The sequence below is a fragment of the Gorilla gorilla genome, chromosome 1 (assembly GCF_029281585.2).
Source record: "Gorilla gorilla gorilla isolate KB3781 chromosome 1, NHGRI_mGorGor1-v2.1_pri, whole genome shotgun sequence".
Lineage (NCBI taxonomy): Eukaryota > Metazoa > Chordata > Mammalia > Primates > Hominidae > Gorilla > Gorilla gorilla.
The window spans coordinates 105900387-105922351 of NC_073224.2; the positions used below are offsets into that span (position 1 = coordinate 105900387).

Sequence of the window (21965 nt, forward strand, 5' to 3'; positions counted from 1 at the left end):
CAGGAAAATAAATTAAAACTCAGAGTTGCTAGATTATCTAAAAGTCAATATTCAACAAAAAGATAAGAGACATGCAAAGAAACATGAAAGTGTGACCTACACTCAAGACAAAAAACCCTGTCAATAAAACTGACTCTGAGTGATCCCAGATACTGGATTTATAAATATGCTCAAAGAACGATAGGAAATTAAGTTAAAAGGTTAAATGAAAATATACTAATACTTAATCAACAAGAGAATCTCAAGAGAAACTGAAACTATGAAATAAGGAACCAAATAGAAATTCCAGAGCTGAAAATGCAAAAACTGAAATGAAATACATATTAGAGGGGCTAAGTGGCAGAGTCACAACAGGAGTCAATGAACTAGAATATATAGATACCCATATAGAGAAATCATCCAATCCAAAGCACAGAGAGAAAATTGAAGAAAAATGAACAAAGCTTCAGAGACTTGTGAAAAGATGAATGTCAAGCATTCCACCATATATGTAATGGAAATCCCAGAAAGCAGGGAGAGACAAAAGGGAACAGAAAAAAAAAAAAAAATGAAGAAATAACAGATGAAATACTTCCAAATTTGGTGAAAAACTTGAATCTACATACCCAAGAAGTTAAATGGACCTCAAGTAGGATTAAGAAAGAACTTGGATACATCCCAGTCAAACTAACACGAGAAGACAAAAAGAAAACCTTAAAACCAGCAAGACAAAACTGACTCATATACATGATACAAAAATAATTTCATCTGACGTTCCATCAAAAATAATAGAGGCCAGAGGGCACAGGGATGGCGTATTTGAAGTACTGAAAGAAAACTCTGTCAATCAAGAATTCTATATCCCAGGTAGGGCCGGGCACAGTGGCTCACGCCTGTAATCCCAGTACTTTGGGAGGCCAAGGCGTGTGGATCACCTGAGGCCAGGAGTTTGAGACCAGCCTGAACTACATGATGAAACCCTGTCTCTACTAAAAAGACAAAATTAGCCGGGTGTGGTGGTACACACCTGTAGTCCCAACTACTTGGGAGGCTGAGGCAGGAGAATTGCTTGAACCTGGAAGGTGGAGGATGCAGTGAGCTGAGATCTCACCACTGCACTCCAGCCTGGGCAACAAGAGTAAAGCTCTGTCACAAAAAAAGAAAAAAAAAAAAATCTATATCCTGGGTAAATGAAGATTGAGGGAATCCACTGTCAGCAGAACTGTACTGCAAGAAATATTAAAGGAAACCGTCTGGCTGGAAAAACATGACACTGGATGATAACTCAGATCCACAGGAAGGAATGAAGAGCAACAGAAGTGATAAACATCTGGGTAAATACATATTTTTCTTTTCTTCCCTTACTTTCTTTAAACATGAGACTGCTTAAAGCAGTAATTATAACACTAGATTATTGGCTTTAAACGTGTAGCTATAATATATTTGGCAATAGTATCACACAGGAAGAGAGTGAAAGTAGAAGTATGCTGGTGCAAAGTGGCTGTGTATATATATATATTTTTCGAGATGGAGTCTCGCTCTGTCACCCAGGCTGGAGTGCAGCGGTGCGATCTTGGCTCACTGCAAGCTCCGCCTCCCAGGTTCACGCCATTCTCCTGCCTCAGCCTCCCAAGTAGCTGGGACTACAGGTGCCCGCCACTAATTTTTTTGTATTTTCAGTAGAGATGGGGTTTCACCGTGTTAGCCGGGATGGTCTCGATCTCCTGACCTCGTGATCTGCCCATCTCGGCCTCCCAAAGTGCTGGGATTACAGGCGTCAGCCACCGCGCCCGGCCAAAATGGCTGTATTTTTACCAGAATTAAGTCAGTATTAATTTGTAATAGATTATGATTAGGTACAGATGCAACCCCTTTTATGAAAGCTAAAAAAAAGAAAAATCAGGGGCCGGGTGTGGTGACTCACTCCTGTAATCCTAGCACTTTGGGAAGCCGAAGCAGGTGGATCACCTGAGGTTGGGAGCTTGAGACCAATCTGACCAACATGGAGAAACTCTGTCTCTACTAAAAATACAAAATTAGCCAGGCATGGTGGTGCATGCCTGTAATCCCAGCTACTCAGGAGGCTGAGGCAGGAGAATCGCTTGAACCCGGGAGGCGGAGGTTGCAGTGAGCAGAGATCCTGCTATTGCACTCCAGCCTAGACAACAAGAGCGAAAACTCCATCTCAAAAAAAAAAAAAGAAAAAGAAAAATCAGAAGAATGACAGTGGTTTTCTGAAATGTTTGTTTGACTTTAAGAAGGCAACAAAGAAGAAACAGGGCTAGGCACGGTGGCTCACGCCTGTAATTCTAGCACTTTGAGAGGCTTAGGTGGACAGATCACCTAAGGTCAGAAGTTTAAGACAAGACTGGCCAACATAGAGAAATCTTGTCTCTACTAAAAGTACAAAAATTAGCTGGGTGTGATGGCGCATGCCCTGTGGTCCCAGCTACTAGGGAAGCTGAGACAGGAGAATCGCTTGAACCCAGGAGGCAAATGTTGCAGTGAGCAGAGGTTGCAGTGAAATCATGCCACTGCACTTCAGCTAGGGCAGTGGAGCAAGACCGTCTCAAAAAAAAAAAAAAAAAAAAAGACAAAACAGGCCAGGCATGGTAGCTAAGGCTTATAATCCCAGCACCTTGGGAGGCCAAGGCAGGAGGATTGCCTGAGCTCAGGAGTTTGAGACCAGCCTGGGCAACATAGTGAGACCTTATCTCTACTACAAAAAAAAAAGTTAGCTGGGCGTGGCGGCATGCACTTTTAGTTCCAGCTACTCAGGAGGCTGACGTGGGAGGATCACTTGAGCCCAGGAGGTCGAGGCTGCAGTGAACTATGATCATGCTATCACACTCCAGCCTGGGGAACAGAGTGAGACCTTGTCAATCAATCCATTCATTCATTCATTCAAAAAGACTAAAATTATACAAAGTATATTCTCTGAACACAATAAAATTAATTAAAAATTAACAACAGAAACATATCAAAAAAATCCCCAAATATTTAGAAATCAAACAACCACAAGGAAAATTAAAAATGATGCCAAGTTTAATGAAGCTGAAAACACAACATAAAAAAAGTATGATATCCTGAGAGTGACACTGTATGGAAAAAAATTTATGACATACAGCAAAGCAATGCTTACGGGGAAATAAATAGCTTTAGAGCTTATATTAGAAAGGAAGAAAGGTCTAAAATCAATCTTGTAAGCTTCCACTTTGAGAGGCTAGAAAAAGAAGAACAAATCAAACCCAGTAAGTAAAAGGAAGAAAATAAACATCACACTGGAAATATATTTAATGTGATATCCTGGATTAGATCATAGAACAGAAAAAGTCCAGAAGCTGAATAAAGCCTGAAGTTTATATAAAAGTAATATACCAATGTTTGCCTCTTAGTTTTGACATATGTACTAGATGAGGGATATATAAGAACTCTATTACTTTTTCAATTTTTCTATAAATCTAAAATTATTCCAAAATAAAAGATTTTAAAAATCCACAAAGAAAAGTCCAAGCCTAAATGGCCTCAGCACTGAATTTATCAAACTTTTTAGGAAGAAATATCATTCCATACAAACTCAGAGGAGGGAACACTTCTCAACTCATTTACAAGGCCTATATTACCCTGCTACCAAAGCCAAACAAGGACACCACAACAGAACTATAAACCAATAGCCCTCATGAAACAGATGTAAAAAATTTTTTTCTTTCTTTTTTTTTTTAAAAAAAATTAGAGAAGGGGTTTCACCATGTTGCCCAGGCTAGTCTTGAACTCCTGGGCTCAAGCAATCTGCCCAACTCGGCCTCCCAAGGTGCTGGGATTCCAGGCATGAGTCACAGCATCCAGCCAAGATCTTTTTTTTTTAAATCAGCAAATCCAATCCAGCAACATATAAAAAGAATTATACATCAAGACCAAGGCTGGTTTACTCCAGGAATGCAAGGTTGGTTTAACATCTAAAAAGACAACTACTGTAATACCTTCTTAATATGATAAAAGACAAAAGGAACGTAGGAGAATGATACAGAAAAAGCTGACAAAATCCAAAATCCAATTAGGCTATGATAAAATCTCTCAAACTAGGATTAGAAGGGGATTCCTTTAATTTAATAAATGACATCCATAGAAAACCTACTGCTAACATAATTAATGGTTAAACACCAAATGCTTTCATATCAACATCAGGAAGAAGAAAAGGATGTCTGTTTTTTTTTTTTTTTGGTGAGACGGAGTCTCACTCTGTCACCCAGGCTGGAGTGCAGTAGTGTGGTTTCTGTTCACTGCAAGCTCCACCTCCTGGGTTCACGCCATTCTCCTGCCTCAGCCTCCCAAGTAGCTGGGACTACAGGCGCCCGCCACCACGCCCAGCTAACTTTTTGTATTTTTAGTAGAGATGGGGTTTCACCATGTTAGCCAGGATGGTCTGGATCTCCTGACCTCATGATCCGCCCTCCTCGGCCTCCCAAAGTGCTGGGATTATAGGCGTGAGCCACCACGCCTGGCCAGGATGTCTGTTCTTGAAACCTTTTTTTTTTTTTTTTTGAAGACAAGAGTCTTGCTTTGTCACCCAGGCTGGAGTGCAGTGGCACGATCACAGCTCACTGCAGCCTCAACTTCCTGTGCTTAAGAGATCCTTCCACCTCAGCCTCCCAAGTAGCTGGGATTACTGGGGTGCACCACCATGCCTGGCTAATTTTTTTATTTTTAGTAGAGATGAGGTCTTGCTATGTTGGCCAGGCTGGTCTCAAATTCCTGGGATCAGGGGATCCTCCCACCTCAACCTCCCAAAGTGCTGGGATTACAGGTATGAGCCACTGTACCTGGCCTGCTCTTAAAACTTATTCAACACTGTACTGAAGGTTTTAGTGAGTACAATAAGAAAAGAAAAAGAAAACATATCCAGGGTAGAAAGGAAGAAGTAAAACAGACTTTACTTGCATGAATTAGTTTTAGAAAAACCTAAGGAATTGGCTGGGTGCAGCGGCTCATGCCTGTAATCCCAGCACTTTGGGAGGCCAAGGCAGGTGGATCACAAGGTCAGGAGTTCAAGACCAGCCTGGCCAAGATGATGAAACCCTGTCTCTACTAAAAATACAAAAATTAGCTGGGTGTGGTGGTGGGGCAGGGGGTTTGCCTGTAATCCCAGCTAGTTGGGAGGTCGAAGCAGAGAATTGCTTGAACCCAGGAGGCGGAGGTTGCAGTGAGCTGAGATTGCGCCACTGCACTCCAGCCTGGGCAACAGAGTGAGACTCCATCTCAAAAAAAAAAAAAAAAGAAAAAGAAAATCCTAAGGAATCAACAAAAAGCTTCTAGAACTATGTGAGTTTAATGAGGTTGCGGGCTACAAGATCAATACACAAAAACCAACTGTATTTTTTATATTCTAATAACAGAACATACACTTACTATAAGTCCTGGCAATTCCACTCTTTGATGGAATACCCCAAAATAGGGGTTACACAGAATGAGGAAAGCAAAGTAATACAATCAGGGTGTAGCACATAGGGAACATCTATGATACTAACAATGTTGCATTTTTTTCTTTAATAGCCAACTCAGACAGTTTGAAATATGGAGTTAGTGACAATGGTTTCTCCTCTCTTCTATTATCTTCTATTTGCTCATCTTCCGGTGTTTCAACTTCAGTCCTGAGACTCTCCTATCCAAAGCTCATCCCTTACCTGAATCAATACTGAGGACATCATCATCTTCATCAGGAATCTCAATTATTTCTGTAGGCCGGGAAGATTCGTCCTCAGAGCTACTGTCCCGGTATTGTAGTCCCAGCTTGGAGTAGAAGTCCTTCACCAAAGACTCACAATTAGTCACTGCCCTAATATTGGAACACATGCAGAAAAGGTCAAAGCCAGTAGAGGAATTAAGAAATATAGAATCCATTACGATGTATATATATTTAAGTATAGACAGTCCTCAATTTAAATGGGCCACATTCCAAAGTGTCTCTGTTTAGAATTTAGAATTCTTTTTCTATAGAAAAATGTTTTAAATAGTGGTTTAGTTTCCAGACTAGTTCCTCAAAAATCCAAAGTAAGCCCAAAGTACAGTACTTTCACCCTTACCTCATTATTTACCTTGCTGTTATCTGAAAATGTATCCTGGCTGGCAGTGGTGGCTCACACCTGCAATCCCAGCAATTTGGAAGGCTGAAGCAGGTAGATCACTTGAGGTCAGGAATTTGACCTCCCCAGCCTGGCCGACATGGTAAAACCCCATCTCTACTAAAAATACAAAAATTAGCCGGGTGTGGTGGCACATGCCTGTCGTCCCAGCTACTCTGGAGGCTGACAGGATAGCTGCTTGAACTCGGGAGGTGGAGGCTGCAGTGAGCCAAGATCACGTCACTGTACTCCAGCCTGGGTGAGACAGAGCAAGTCTCTGTCTTAAAAAAAAAAAAAAAAAAATGAAAAAATGCTCATTATCAGTGGCCATCAGAGAAATGCAAATCAAAACCACAATGAGATACCATCTCACACCAGTTAGAATGGCGATCATTAAAAAGTCAGGAAACAACAGGTGCTGGAGAGGATGTAGAGAAACAGGAACACTTTTACACTGTTGGTGGGACTGTAAACTTGTTCAACCATTGTGGAAGACAGTGTGGCGATTCCTCAAGGATCTAGAACTAGAAATACCATTTGACCCAGCAATCCCATTACTGGGTATATACCCAAAGGATTATAAATCATGCTGCTGTAAAGACACATGCACACGTATGTTTATTGTGGCACTATCCACAACAGCAAAGACTTGGAACCAACCCAAATGTCCATCAATGATAGACTAGATTAAGAAAATGTGGCACATATACACCATGGAATACTATGCAGCCATAAAAAAGGATGAGTTCATGTCCTTTGTAGGGACATGGATGAAGCTGGAAACCATCATTCTGAGCAAACTATCGCAAGGACAGAAAACCAAACACCGCATGCTCTCATTCATAGGTGGGAATTGAACAATGAGAACACCTGGACACAGGATGGGGGAACGTCACATACTGGGGCCTGTTGTGGGGTGGGGGGAAGGGGGAGGGATAGTATTAGGAGATATACCTGATGTAAGTGACACCAACATGGCACATGTATACATATGTAATAAACCTGCACGTTGTGCACATATACCCTAGAACTTAAAGTATAATAAATTTAAAAACAATGTATTCTAAGTGACAACTAGAGCACCAGAAACAAATCTTTTGGGGGTATGGGAACTTACTAATGCTTCAGAGTCACGTAAGACAGAAATTCTTTACAATCCTCACTCCCTGGATGATCTTACTAGGGAAATGAAGCAATTGTTCTAAGATAGAGCACAGGAGGAAGAAGGGGAAAGGACTTAAGGCTTGGACTCCCTTACTGCTGATCATGTATTAGCTGCTGACAGATGAAAATTATATTTACGGCTGATTGTAAGGTCAGATTTTTGACCATAAACTTTGAGGAAGAGTAAGGTTCTAAACATCTGTACTTCATAAAGTATAAAATTCTTGGTACACAGCCTGGCCAACATGGTGAAACCCTGTCTCTACTAAAAATATAAAAAATTAGCTGGGTGTGGTGGCGGATGCCTGTAATCCCAGCTACTCGGGACAGGGAGGTGGGAGAATCACTTGAACCCGAGAGGTGGAGGTTGCAGTGAGCCAGGATCACTCCACTGCACTCCAGCTTGGGTGACAGAGCGAGACTCCGTCTCAAAACATAAAATAAAATGCTTGGTTCAATGCCATGAACAATTATTCTCTAAAAACATCTCCCAATGGAGAGATTTCCTTCTATTTTCCATGGAGTTCTCACCTGGATGCATCATCAAAGAGTTGGTCAACGTGAGCCACCTCAGATTCTTTCTGTATTACCCATGTCTCTAACTCTGCTAGCTGCTTCTTGCGTTGCTGTACACAATCCATCTTCTCCAGTTCCTCATCGATGAAATGCCGAAGTTCCTCCATAGAGATACCCAGTTCCTCAACCACTGCCTGTTGCAGCTCTGCAATCTCTTCAGACTCCACTGTAGCTGTTGCTGCATCCAAACCAATGCACCCAGGAAGGGAAGACATGCTTTTGTCCTCTGCATGGAACAGAAAACAAATTAAATTGGAGTCCTTATAACTACAATCAATCAATAGAGAATTTCAGTTCCCTAATAAAACTAATTCCTACTCTGCTGCCTGTTATTCTATTCAAATACTCCATGTTCTCCCTCCCTATTCTCCAGAATCTGATGCTGAGATTTTTAAGAGTTCTTATCTTCTGCTGTACGCTAACACTCCTGAAAAAGATTTAAAAGTTTGAGACGGCATGGAGAACATTCATTAAGCAGTAGAGAGCTACTGAAAATAATGTTTTGGGCTGGCACAGTAGCTTACACCTGTAATCTCAGCACTTTTAGAGGCCGAGGCAGGAGGGTCGTTTGAGGGCAGGAGTTCAAGACCAGCCTGGGCAACATGGCAAGACTCGTCTATACAAAAAAATACAAAAATTAGCCAGGTGTGGTGGTGCATGCCTTTAGTTCCAGCTACTCAGGAGGCTGAAGTGGGAGGATCGCTTGAGCCCAGGAGTAGCTGCTGTAGTGAGCTATGTTCGCGCCATGCATTCCAGCTTGGGTGACAAAGTGAGACCCTGTCTCAAAACAAACCAAACTTTAAAAATAATGCTTAGGGATACTGAAGAGAACCAATCTAGAAGATATTTTTGTGGTCTATATGTGTTCCTTAACTAATGTGATAAATCTTTGCATGCTATGCCTAATTTAAACAAAACCCCACCTGAGGATGGAGTTGATTTGTAACTCACTAATTCAGTGTTTTCTCTTTCATTACTTGTTCCCCTTATATTACTTTGCTTCCATGTGGAATTTTACTTTTTAAAAAGTCTATGATATTCAAACACACGAAAGCTTGCAGCAAAAAGGTTTCCCCCAAAGTACAGAGAAGTAAAGCAACCTGGGAATAAAACGTGGGTACCTAATATCCACAATCCAAATACTTCACACATTCGTGTGAACTGCTTTTTTAATCAAACGGTTAAAGAAAATCTGATTTTCAGCGCCTCCATTTTCCTTTGCCCACACACCAGCCCACCCCCGTGCTACCCATTCTAGGGGTGCGTCCTACCCATTCGCAAACCCAGTTCAGCCCCGCCCCCGTTCGCCTCTGGGGAAGACTTCCTTCCCACCCTCGCCCGACCCCCTCCCACAAACAAAACGTCCCAGATAAGCCTTTGGTCACCAAATAACTCAACAGTATTCCCCGCACCTCCCGTCTTCCAGCTTCAAGGACTCTTTTTCGCCAACCAGACCCCAGACTCACAACTCAGGGGTCGGCCTCGACGGAAAAGAGCGAAAGCGAAGGGATAAGGGAGGAGGGGGAGGGGAGGAAGCGCGAAAGAGCGAAGGGGAAGCAAAAGAAACGCCCGGAAGCAAACCTTTAGTGCCGTTCCGGTCACCGCGACGGTAGCCTGACGGGGTCAAATCCAAAGCCGCGGGGCGCCCCTCAGAGGCGACTAAAACTAAGGTAACTACGCATGCGTTAAGGCAGAGCCTTCCAGGGGCACACGTGAGAAGAGACTGGCAGGGCAGAGTAGGCGTGGCCAGTATATTACCGAGTCTCCGCCGCTCCTACCACCCTCGACTAGTGGCCACATTACTATATTCATTGTGTAAAGACTTAGGGAAACACTCATAGGTTCAGAGCTTTATTCTCTCAGTTTTACTTGAGTTTGTTTTGTTACATAAGTGATACAAATTGTAAAGGCTATCAAGATGTAATAAGAAAAACGTGATAATATTCTCTCTTGCCCCATCACCACTCCGCTCCTTTCAGGTAATACAGCTTCATTTTCCAGTCTTGTATGTACGAGTTTCTGTATTTGGATTTTTGTTGTTTTCATTTAACATGTGGACATTACCTGAAGCCAATAAAAAAGGTAAAACTTGTATTTTTGGCCGGGCGCGGTGGCTTACGCCTGTAATCCCAGCACTTTGGGAGTCAGAGGCGGGCGGATCACGAGGTCAGGAAATGATCATCCTGGCTAACACGGTGAAACCCCGTCTGTACTAAAAATGTTAGCCGGGCGTGGTGGCGGGCGCCTGTAGTCCCAGCTACTCGGGAGGCTGAGGCAGGAGAATGGCGTGAACCCGGGAGGCGGTGCTTGCGGTGAGCGGAGATCGCGCCACTGCACTGCAGCCTGGGCGACAGAGCGAGACTCCGTCTCAAAAAAAACAAAAAAACCCCCAAAAAACCAATAACTTGTATTTTTGACACCTGAATAGTTTAGATTGTTTTCCGTTCTCAGCCCCGACAAATAGCGCAACAATAAAAATAAACATCCTTTTGAAGTAGTACTTTTATTTCTGTAGAAAAGATTCCCCAGGCCGGGCGCTTTGTGTCCGAGGCGGGAGGATTGCTAGAGCCCAGGAGTTCCAGACCAGCCTGGGCAACACGGCGAAACGCCATCTCGACTAAAAATACAAGATAAGAAAAAAAAAAAAAAAGCCAGGCGTGGTCGTTCGCGCCTGTGGTCCCAGCAACTCCGCAGCTGAGGCGGGGGGAGGATCGCTTGAGCCCCGGTGGCAGAGGCTTCAGTGAGAGGAGATCGCGCCACTGCACTCCAGCCTAAGTGACCGAGCGAGACTCCGTCTCAAAAACAAAACAAAACAAAAAACAAAAAGAAAAGATTCCCCAAAATGGAATTTGAGTAAAATAATATGTGCTTTTTTCCTTTTTTTTTTTTTTTTTTTTTTTGAGAGGGCGTTTCGTTCTGTCGCCCAGGCTGGAGTGCAATGGCGCGATCTTGGCTCACTGCAACCTCCACCTCCCAGGTTCAAGCGATTCTCCTGGCTCAGCCTTCCGAGTAGCTGGGACTACAGGCGCGTGCCACCACGCCCGCCTAATTTTTTGTATTTTTAGTAGAGACGGGGTTTCACCGTGTTAGCCAGGCTGGCCTCGTCACACCTCGGCCTCCCAAAGTGCTGGGATTACATACAGGTGTGAACCACTGCGCCGAGCCTTCCTTTTTTTGTTTGTTTGTTTGTTTTTGAGACTGAGTTTCGCTCTTGTCACCCAAGCTGGAGTGCAATGGTGCGATCTCGGCTCACTGCAACCTCCACCTCCCGGGTTCAAGCAGTTCTCCTGCTTCAGCCTCCTGAGTAGCTGGGATTACAAGCCCCTGCCACCACACCCGGCTAGTTTTTGTATTTTTAGTAGAGACGGGGTTTCGCCATGTTGGCCAGGCTGGTCTCAAACTCCTGACCTCAAGTGATCCACCCGCCTCGCCTCCCAAAGTGCTAGGATTACTTACAGGCGTGAGCCACTGCTCCCGGCCCTTTCTTTTTCTTTTTCTTTTCTTTTTTTTTTTTCCTGAGACAGAGTCTCGCTCTGTCGCCCAGGCTGGACTGCAGTGGCACGATCTCGGCTCACTGCAACCTCCACCTCCTGGGTGCAAGCGATTCTCCTGCCTCAGCCTCCTGAGTAGTTGGGACTACAGATGCGTGCCACCACGCCTGGCTAATTTTTTGTATTTTTAGTAGAGACGGGGTTTCACTGTGTTAGCCAGGATGGCCTCAATTTCCTGACCTTGTGATCTGCTCACCTTGGCCTCCCAAAGTGTTGGGATTACAGGCATGAGCCACCTCGCCAGGCCTTTTTTTTTTCTTTTTTTTTTTGAGACGGAGTCTCGCTCTGTTGCCCAGGCTGGACTGCAGTGGCGCGATCTCGGCTCACGCAAGCTCCGCCTCCCGGGTTCCGCCTCCTCGGCCTCCCAAAGTGCTGGGATTGGGATTACAGGCGTGAGCCACCGCAACCGGCATTTTTTTTTTTTTTTTGAGACGGCGTTTCATTCTCGTTGCCCAGGCTGGAGTGCAATGGCTGGATCTCAGCTCACCACAACCTACCTACGCCTCTGGGTTGTCCTGCAACAGCCTCCCGAGTAGCTGGGACTATAGGTGCCCACCACCACGCCCAGCTAATTTTTACATTTTTAGTAGAGACGGGGTTTCATCATGTTAGCGAGGCTGGTCTCGAACTCCTGACCTCAGGTGATCCACCCACCACCTCAGGTGATCCACCCACCACCTCAGGTGAACAACCTGCCCTGGACTCCCAAAGTGCTGGTTTTATAGCGGTGAGCCACTGCACCCGGCCATTCTCCTGCCTCAGCCTACCGAGTAGCTGGGACTACAGGCGCCCGCCACCAGGCCCGGCTAATTTTTTGTATTTTTAGTAGAGATGGGGTTTCACCGTGTTAGCCAAGATGGTCTCGATCTCCTGACCTCGTGATCTGCCCGCCTCGGCCTCCCAAAGTGCTGGGATTACAGGCGTGAGCCACCGCGCCTGGCCTTTTTTTTTTTTTTGAGACGGAGTTTCATTCTTGTTGCCCAAGCTGGAGTGCAATGGCAGGATCTCGGCTCACCACAACCTACGCCTCTGGGGTTCAAGCGATTCTCCTGCCTCAGCCTCCCCAGAGGCTGGGATTACAGGCATGCACCACCACGCCCAGCTAATTTTGTATTTTTAGTAGAGATGGGGTTTCTCCATGTTGGACAGGCTGGTCTCAAACACTCGACCTCAGGTGATCCGCCCACTTTGGCCTCCCAAAGTGCTGGGATTATAGGTGTGAGCCACTGCACCCGGCCCCTTTTTTTCCATTTTAATAGAATCTGTGGTCAAATTACCTTTCTAAAAGGTTGTAACAATTATTACTCTCACTAGCAAATCTGAAAGTGTTTCCCCACACCCCTATTAGTACTGGGTGTTAACTACTTAATTTTTAAGAACTTGATATGTATTAAAATAGTATCGGTATCAGGATAGACTAGGTTATGTTGTGGAAACAACTCCAAAATCTGAGTAGCTTAAAAGAAAAAAAAAAGGCATGTTTCTTGCTCACACTACATAATCATCTCTGGAAGGTATGGTGGGGCTCTGCTAATGATAGCTACTGGGGAAACCCACACTGATGAGTAGTAATACCAGAGGGAAAGAATGCTAGAGGGACTCACATTAACAAAATGACTCAAGACACTGATTTTTACAACTCATTGACCTGAATGAATCACAAAGTCCTACACAACCACCAGGGGGCCAGGAAGAGCAGTTATCTTACCTCTGGGAGGAGGGAGAACCTGGTGTGTCTGATGAACCAGCTTTATTGACTACCACAGCGTCTTATCATTGCTTTAATTTGTTCATGTGTCTTTACACTAACTGTACTAGTTATTGAATCTACATTTCATTTAAAAAGTACAAACCAGAACCTTGTGTATGAGGCTGGAAACACAGCCCAAGCGCCAGAACTGCCAAGTCCTTGAAATTCTCTCTTGTTGACCACATTTTCACCTGTGCTCATTTCACCTGCTCAACAGTTTCCTGGGACCACCCTAAGTGCCTATTTTCAATTAAGACAGCAGAAATTGAGGTGTGGAGAAGTGAAGGGTTCCTCCAGATAATTGAAATTCATCATGTTCTAAACTCATTTCATTATGGTATCACCTAACCTGAGTTAAAAATTTTAGACATACTACTCCCTAAACACACACACACATACACACACAATATTTGTTGAATACTTGCTACATACCAGGAACTGTTCTAAGCACTTGCCAGTTATTAATTCATTTAAACTTCACAATTATCCTATGGGGTAAGAACTAATATTATTGTCCCTTTTTTATAGATGAGAAAACAGAGGCACAGAAATAAATTTCCCAAAGCCACACAGCTAAAAAGTGACAGACCCAGGCAGTTTGGCCATACACTTGGTGGTCTTGAACCATTATTCAGTGTAGCTTGTTTCCTCTTCTTTCTTTTCCTATTCCTATTCTTTTTTTTTTTTTTTTTTGAGATGAAGTCTCACTTTGTCATCCCAGACTGGAGTGCTGGAGTTCAGTGGTGCCATCTCGGCTCCTCAGCCTCCCAGGTTCAAGTGATTCTCCTGCAACAGCCTCCCGAGTAGCTGGGACTATAGATGTCCACCACCACGCCCAGCTAATTTTTATATTTTTAGTAGAGACGGGGTTTCATCGTGTTGGCCAGGCTGGTCTCGAACTCCTGACCTCAGGTGATCCACCCACCACCTCAGGTGATCAAACTGCCCTGGACTCCCAAAGTGCTGGTTTTATAGCGGTGAGCCACTGCACCCGGCCTCTTTTCCTATTTTATTGGCTTTGTTTAGCTCTTATTTCTTTTCTTTTTCTTTTTCTTTTTTTTTTTTTTTTTGAGATGGAGTCTCGCTCTGTCGCCCAGGCTGGAGTGCAGTGGTGTGATCTCGGCTCACTGCAAGCTCCGCCTCCCGGGTTCACTCCATTCTCCTACCTAAGCCTACAGGCGCAGACCACCACACCCGGGTAATTTTTTTGTATTTTTAGTAGAGACGGGGTTTCACCGTGTTAGCCAGGATGGTCTCAATCTCCTGACCTCGTGATCCGCCTGCCTTGGCCTCCCAAAGTGCTGGGATTACAGGCGTAAAACACCGTACCTGGCCCTTTTTCTTTCTTCCTTTCTTTTTTTTTTTTGAGACGGAGTTTTTGTGCTCTTGTTGCCCAGGCTGGAAGTGCAATGGCGCAATCTCGGCTCACCGCAACCTCCACCTCCTGGGTTCAAGCAATTCTGCCTCAGCCTCCGGAGTAGCTAGGATTACAGGCATGCGCCACCACGCCTGGCTAATTTTGTATTTTTAGTAGAGACGGGGTTTCTCCAGGTTAGTCAGGCTGGTCTCGAACTCCTGACCTCGGGTGATCCGCCCACCTCAGCCGCCCGAAGCGCCTGTAATAGGCGTGAGCCACGGCGCCCGGCCTTAGCTCTTGCTTCTTGCCAGGATAAAGTAACCTCCTGATTGGTAGGCCTTATTGTAGATTCTTCCTATATGTAGCTCTAAAATATGGTTCTGATCATGTCATATACCCTGCTTTAAAACTTTTTTCTTTATGTCTACAAAATAAAGTTTATCTCCACAGTATAAAATTCGAGGCTCTTCATAATTTGGCCCCAATTTACCTCTTTGGCCATATTTCCCACCCCTGTCTTCACACTTCTGATTATGTGCTGTTTCCCTAACAAATTTATATATTTCACTTTTGTATCTCCACATCTTTATTTATCATGGTCCACCTCCTATAATTTCCCCTCCCTTTTTCTGTCTAGTAAAATATTAATTGTCTAAAGTTTAAATAATGTCTTCTCTGAGTAGTTTTCCTAGACTGGGAGTTGAATAGCATTAGCATGTATCAGAATCACCTGGAGGGCTGGTTTTTTTGTTTTGTTTTGTTTTGTTTTGTTTTCGTTTTCTTTCTTTTTTGTTTTTTGAGTGGATTCTTGCTCTGTCATCCAGGCTGGAATGCAGTGGCACCATCTCGGCTCACTGTAACCTCCGCCTCCCAGGTTCAAGCGGTTCTTCTGCCTCAGCCTCCTGATAGCTGGGACTACAGGCACGCACCACCACGCCCGGCTTTTTGTATTTTTAGTGGAGATGGAGTTTCACCATATTGGCCAGGCTGGTCTCAAACTCCTGACCTCACGATCCACCCGACTCGGCCTCCCAAAGTGCTGGGATTATAGGCGTGAGCCACAGTGCCCGGCCAAGGAGGGCTTGTTAAACCATATTGCTGCCCCACACCCAATGCTGGAGCGGGTCTGGATGCAGTCTGAGAATCTGCATGTCTAACATTTTCCCAGGTGATTGATGCCCATGCTACTGATCCTGAGACCAGAATTTAAGAATCAGTGTCCTAGACCGTCACTCATCCTCTAAAGAATTAACTTCTACCTCTGTACTTCCATTACTGTAGTTCATGCCACTTGTGAGTTATCACTGTATGCCTGTCTCCTCTACTAGTTTGTGAACAGCTCAAGGCTAAGATCCTGTCTTAATCATTTTTGTTTTCCCTAGCGCCTGATATATTGCCCCTGCACATCTGGTGGTCCTTGATATAGAATGAATAAAAAAATTCCCTTTATCTTTGCTCTGATTGAATTATATTTCTACTAGTTACATTATTTCAACTTTCCATTATTAGGAGCAGGTGGGGTGGGGAATGAGGAATGGGGAATGTTGATGAGAAATAATGCTATTTTGGCTCGTCATATTCTAGTCTGATTTCTTCATTGCCCTGAGAAGGCTGAAGTGGTCAGTCCTGTAGATATCAGCAGAGGGAACTCAGGAGGTGTCTTCTAAGGTCTTGCTACTCAGTGTGCAATCAGGGAGCTTGTTAGAAATTTTAAATTTCTGGTCCCACTCAAGATACACTAAATCAGAATTTTTTTTTTTTTTTTGAGACGAGGTCTGGCTATGTTGCCCAGGCTGGTCTCAAACTCCTGGGCTCAAGAGATCCTCCTGCCTCAGCCTCCCAAGTAGCTAGGACTATAGGTGCATTCCACCACACTCAGCTCTGAAGACTAACTCTAGTCAGAAGTGATTAGACCCTGCATAAGTGACTTACATTATTGAAATTTACAAATTATTGTAATACACGATTTGTTGCCATTATTACTATAAAATAATAAACTTGCTCTGTTACCCAGGCTGGTGTGCAGTGGCATGATCTTAGCTCACTGTAACCTCTGCCTCCTGGGTTCCAGCGATTCTCCTGCTCCTGTGTCAGCCTTCCTAGTAGCTGGGATTACAGGCGTGCACCATCACACCTGGCTAATTTTTTTATATTTTTAGAAGAGATGGGGTGTCACCATGTTGGCCAGGCTGGTCTTGAACTCCTGACCTCAAGTGATCTGCCCGCCTCAGCCTCCGAAAGTGCTGGGATTACAGGCATGAGCCACCGCACCCGGCCGATCCTTTCTTTGCACACAGACTCAAAGGAAATTAGATCATAATCTGAAGGTTGTTGAGTGATCTCAGAATCAAAACTAAATAACTTTTCAGGGATTAAAAGCTCAAAGGTTGCAGACACGAGAAAAGTAATGTAAAGGAGCTAAGTGGGGCAGGTGAGGACTGTGGCCACTTGGGTAGTCCATATCTCACCTACAGGGAGCAGTTGTTACTTAGTTTCAGCTAATTTTTGTCATGTGGGATACAGTATTATTAGATATTCCCATTTTTCAAGTGAACTTAAACATCTATATTTTGTATGAAAGTGTGTTTTAAATGTTGGCAACTCATTCAAAAATTTTGTAAATTCAGCAATACTCTTTCTGTTTTTTTAGAGACAGTGTCTTGCTCTGTCACCCAGGCTCCCAGGCTACAGTGTAGTGGCATAATCCTAGCTCATTATAACCTTGAATTCCTGGGCTCAAGGGATCCTCCTGCCTAAGCCTCCTGAAAGGCACATGCCACTAGAGATGGGGTCTTAGGGTCTTGCTATATTGCCCAGACTGGTCTCAAACTCTTAGCCTCAAGCAATTCTCCCTCCTCAGCCTCATAAAGTGCTGGGATTACAGCCGTGAGCCACCATGCCAAGCCTGCAATATTATTATTATTATTATTTTTTGAGATGGAGTCTTGCTCTGTCGCAGTGGCACGATCTTGGCTCACTGCAAACTCCACCTCCCAGGTTCAAGTGATTCTCCTGCCTCAGACTCCCGAGTAGCTGGGATTACAGGCGCCTGCCACCATGCCTGGCTAATTTTTGTATTTTTAGTAGAGATGGGGTTTCACCATGTTGGCCAGGCTGGTCTCAAACTCCTAACTTCAGGGATCCGCCCACCTTGGCTCCCCAAAGTGCTGGGATTACAGGCGTGAGCCACTGCTGCCCAGCCCTGCAATATATATATATTACAGGTGTGAGCCACGGCACCCGGCCAGCCCTGCGATATTCTTTAAATCAACAATTCAACTTCTAGGACTTTAAGTGACATACTTTGTTTGTTTGTTTTGAGACGGAGTCTCACTCTCTTGCCCAGGCTGGAGTGCAGTGGTGCAAGTGGAGTGCAGTGGAGCCACTGTGCTTGGCTTTTACATATTTTTGAATTTGCATACTTTTGAAATGATTTAAGTGCTAAATTATTTTCTTCAGCATAATTATTTGAAATAGCAGAAGATGTGAAAATAATGTAAATTTCTATTGGCAGGCATTGGATAAATTATGGCACACTCAAACAATAGAATACTCTTTAACCGTGTTTAAAAAAAAAAAGCTAGGCCGGTATCACGCCTGTAATCCCAGCACTTCAGGAGGCCGAAGCGGGCGGATCACAAGGTCAGGAGATTGAGACCATCCTGGCTAACACGGTGAAACTCCGTCTCTACTAAAAATACAGAAAAATTAGCTGGGTGTGGTGGCAGGCGTCTATAGTACCAGCTACTCAGGAGGCTGAGGCAGGAGAATGGCGTGAACCCGAGAGGCAGAGCTTGCAGTGAGCCGAGATCGCGCCACTGCACTCCAGCCTGGGCGACAGAGCGAGACTCTGTCTCAAAAAAAAAAAAAGAAGCTAAGGAGGCTATGTGTGTATTGATGTGGAATGATCTTCAAGATACAATATTAAATAAAAATTGGTGCAGAACATGGTATATAGTGCAGCATCATTTGTGTAACTAATGGTAATATGTTTTTTTCTCACATATACATAAAATATCCCTGGAAGGATACACAAGAAATTTTTAACGTTGGGCCGGGTGTAGTGGTTCACACCTGTAGTCCCAGAACTTTGGGAGGCTGAGGTGGGTGGATTATTTGATGTCAGGAGTTCGAGACCAGCCTGGCCAACATGGTGAAACCCCGTCTCTACTAAAAATACAAAAATTAGCTGGGCGTCGTGGTGGGCGCTTGTAGTCCCAGCTACTCGGGAGACTGAGACAGGAAAATTGCTCAAACCTTGGAGGCTGAGGTTGCAGTGAGCTGAGATCGCACCACTGTACTCCAGCCTGGGTGACAGAGTGAGACTCCATCTCAAAAAAAAAAAAAAAAAAAAGAAATTGTTAACATTGGTTGTTTGTGGAGAGAACAGAAGGTTGAAGAGGAGTAAGAATTTTCACAGTACACCATTTTGTACCTTTTGAAATTTGACCCAGCACGTTGGGAGGCCGAGGCAGGTGGATCACCGGAGGATAGGAGTTCCAGACCAGCGTGGCCAACATGGTAAAATCCCGTTTCTACTAAAAATACAAAAAATGAGCCAGCCATGGTGGCAGGTGCCTGTAATCCCAGCTACTAGGAGGCTGAGGCAGGAGAATCACTTGAACCTGGGAGGCAGTGGTTGCAGTGAGCCGAGGTTGTGCCATTATACTCCAGCTTGGGCGACAGAGCAAGACTCCAACTCAAGAAACAAAAAAAAAAAGAAATTTGAAACATGAAAATGGATAGCCTATTCAAAAAGTTTAGATTAAAAAGAAAGGAAAATATTTGGAAAGATATATGTGTATATATATGCACAAATGGACTTTATAGCGATTACCTTTGGAAAGAAGGAATGGGAAACAAGGCAGTAATCAAATAACTTTTTGCCTTTTTTTTTTTTTTGAGATGGAGTCTCACTCTGTCACCAGTGGGGTGATCTTGGCTCACTGCAAGCTCCACCTCTGGGTTCATGCCATTCTCCTGCCTCACCCTCCCGAGTAGCTGGGACTACAGGCACCCACCACCACGCCCAGCTAATTTTTTGTATTTTTAGTAGAGATGGGGTTTCACCGTGTTAGCCAGGATGGTCTCGATCTCCTGACCTCATGATCCGCCCGCCTCAGCCTCCCAAAGTGCTGGGATTACAGGCGTGAGCCACCATGCCCGGACCTACTTTTTGCCTTTTTATCCCTAGGTAATGTTTGAAAAAATTGTTTTACAATATGCATGTATTACCTTTATAATAATAATTTTTTAAATGTTGATTCAAACACAAATGTAGAACCCCAACACCCACCAGACACACCCACATTAGTAGTGGGAGGGTCCTGGCCCAATGTAACTTCTCTGCAGACCAATTGGACCTGTAAATTGTCAGTTTGAGGTGGGTGGAAGGGGTGATTAAGAACATCAGGTTAACAGAGATCATGTGATCAATAAGACCAAACAAACTGAAGGTCCATGGGCTGCAACTCCCTGAATCTCCGTACCAAGGATTATCTGGCCACCCAGGCTGGATGGAGTGCAGTTGCACGAGCACAGCTCACTGCAATCTCCGTTTTCCAGGCCTAAGCAATCCTCCCACCTCAGTCTCCCAAGCAGCTAGGATTACAGGCACGGGTCACCATGCCCAGCTAATTTTTTATTTTTTAGTAGAGATGAGATCTCACTATATCGCCCAGGCTGGTCTCAAGCTCCTGAGCTCAAGTGATCCTCCCACCTCAGCCTCCCAAACTCCTGAGATTACAGGCATGGGCCACCACACCCAGCCTCCCCTTTCTCTTGAACAGTATTCGTACTGGCTCCATGTGGATTTGCTTTAGATTGTTCATCTTTTTCTGCTTTCACAAATGATCCACTTCTTCCAACTGATGCATCTTTTCTTAGGTTACTGGAGAAAGTCAGATAATTGTCAAACCTGTGATTCTCTGGTGACTGCATATTGATGCTCTCATTAATCATGTGTTAGTCCTGCAGTTTATGTTAAGAAGTGGTGGAGAAGTTAATCTCTGAGTTCCTGAAGGGAACACACTGCAGTCCTCAAGTGCTGACATCAACCCTTTATTTGTTTATTTATTTGAGATGGAGTCTTGCTCTGTTGCCCAGGCTGGAGTGCAGTGTCTTGATCTTGGATCACTGCAACCTCTGCCCCCGCATTCAAGTGATTCTCCTGCCTCAGCCTCCCAAGTAGCTGGGATTACAGCCACCTGCCACCATGCCCAGCTAATTTTTGTATTTTTAGTAGAGACGGGGTTTCACCATGTTGGGCCAGGCTAGTCTCGAACTCCTGACCTCAGGTGATCCACCCACCTCGGCCTCCCAAAGTGCTGGGATTACAGGTGTGAGCCACTGCACCCAGCCTTTATTTTTATTTTACTTTTCCACACAACACCGACATAGCTGACATCAATCCTAATCTGCTTTTCACCTGATCCGCACCTTGCCCTGAGTTTCTTTTCATCAAATCAAATCATATATCTCTCTTGTCCCCCTCCCCACATCCTCCCTTTACCTCCCTGCCAGCTTAACCAATACAATACAGTACCTTGTTCTGGTGCAGGCAAAGTCTAGTATCTTCCGCTTTGATTCCCCTGTCTCCATTTTCCCTGGAGGCTTACTCAAGTTAAGGAAGGGGGCAGTCCCACATCCAGGAGTCAGAAACAGAGACCAATGATCAGGTCTCTGCTAACAGTGCATGGCTAGAGTTGTGTCTCTATACCATGTGGTATTGCTGTTAAAACCCAGTCCAGCTTGGTCCCATGGATACATGTCTCCACTGAAGTGGATACTTGCTGGTCCAAGTCACTGCATAAGCCCAAGTGATGCCCTCCCAGTTAGATTCCAAGGTTATGGCTCTCAGTTCATACTCATATGCTAGGTTACTGTTGACTAGAATATTAGGCCATCGTGGCTGGATGTGAGGGCTTTGATTCTCCATCAACTGCTGTACTAAAACCAATCCTCTCCAGCCAAACCCACATTGAGTCTTGTTCAGCAATTTAGGTGCTCCCTTTCTTTCTAGTGAATTCTCTTAAAAGCTTCCCTGCCAGTTGGCTCATACACCACACCACTCTATCAAAGTCCCCTAACTTCAGACTTTGGAGAGTAAGGGCTATGATTTTCTTCCCTTTGCTCTTAAAAGATCCCTGGGGGCTGGGCGCAGTGGCTCACGCCTATAATCCCAGCACTTTGGGAGGCTGAGGTGGGTGGATCACTTGAGGTCAGGAGTTCGAGACCAGCTTGGCCAACATGGTGAAACCCTGTCTCTACTAAAAATACAAAAATTAGCCAGGCATGGTGGCGGGTGCCTGTAATTCCAGCTACTCTGGAGGCTGAGGCAGAAGAATTGCTTGAACCCAGGAGGCAGAGGTTGCAGTGAGCCGGAATCACACCACTGCCCAACAGCCTGGGCGACAGAGTAAAACTCCGTCTCAAAAACAAAAAAAGATCGCTGGGATGATGGTCAGAAT

The 21965-nt window shown here is 44.6% G+C and overlaps 1 protein-coding gene across 7 annotated transcripts in view; it reads right to left on the reverse strand.

Moving 5' to 3' along the window:
- The window catches only part of SETDB1 (SET domain bifurcated histone lysine methyltransferase 1), a 38312-nt gene extending 28793 nt beyond the window's left edge, over positions 1-9519 (reverse strand). For 2 of the 7 annotated variants that reach the window (XM_004026604.3, XM_019021884.2), the window contains exons 1-3: positions 9251-9438; positions 7794-8064; positions 5661-5812 (exon numbers count right to left, since the gene is read on the reverse strand). In XM_004026604.3, the coding sequence (XP_004026653.1) occupies positions 5661-5812; positions 7794-8053 (412 nt within the window). In that variant the 5' untranslated portion in view covers positions 8054-8064; positions 9251-9438. Of the gene's footprint in view, positions 1-5660; positions 5813-7793; positions 8065-9223 lie in introns of all 7 variants that reach the window. The other 5 variants (XM_055358099.2, XM_055358108.2, XM_055358088.2 and 2 more) reach the window with 5 other exon arrangements.
- Positions 9520-21965: the final 12446 nt, after the last annotated feature.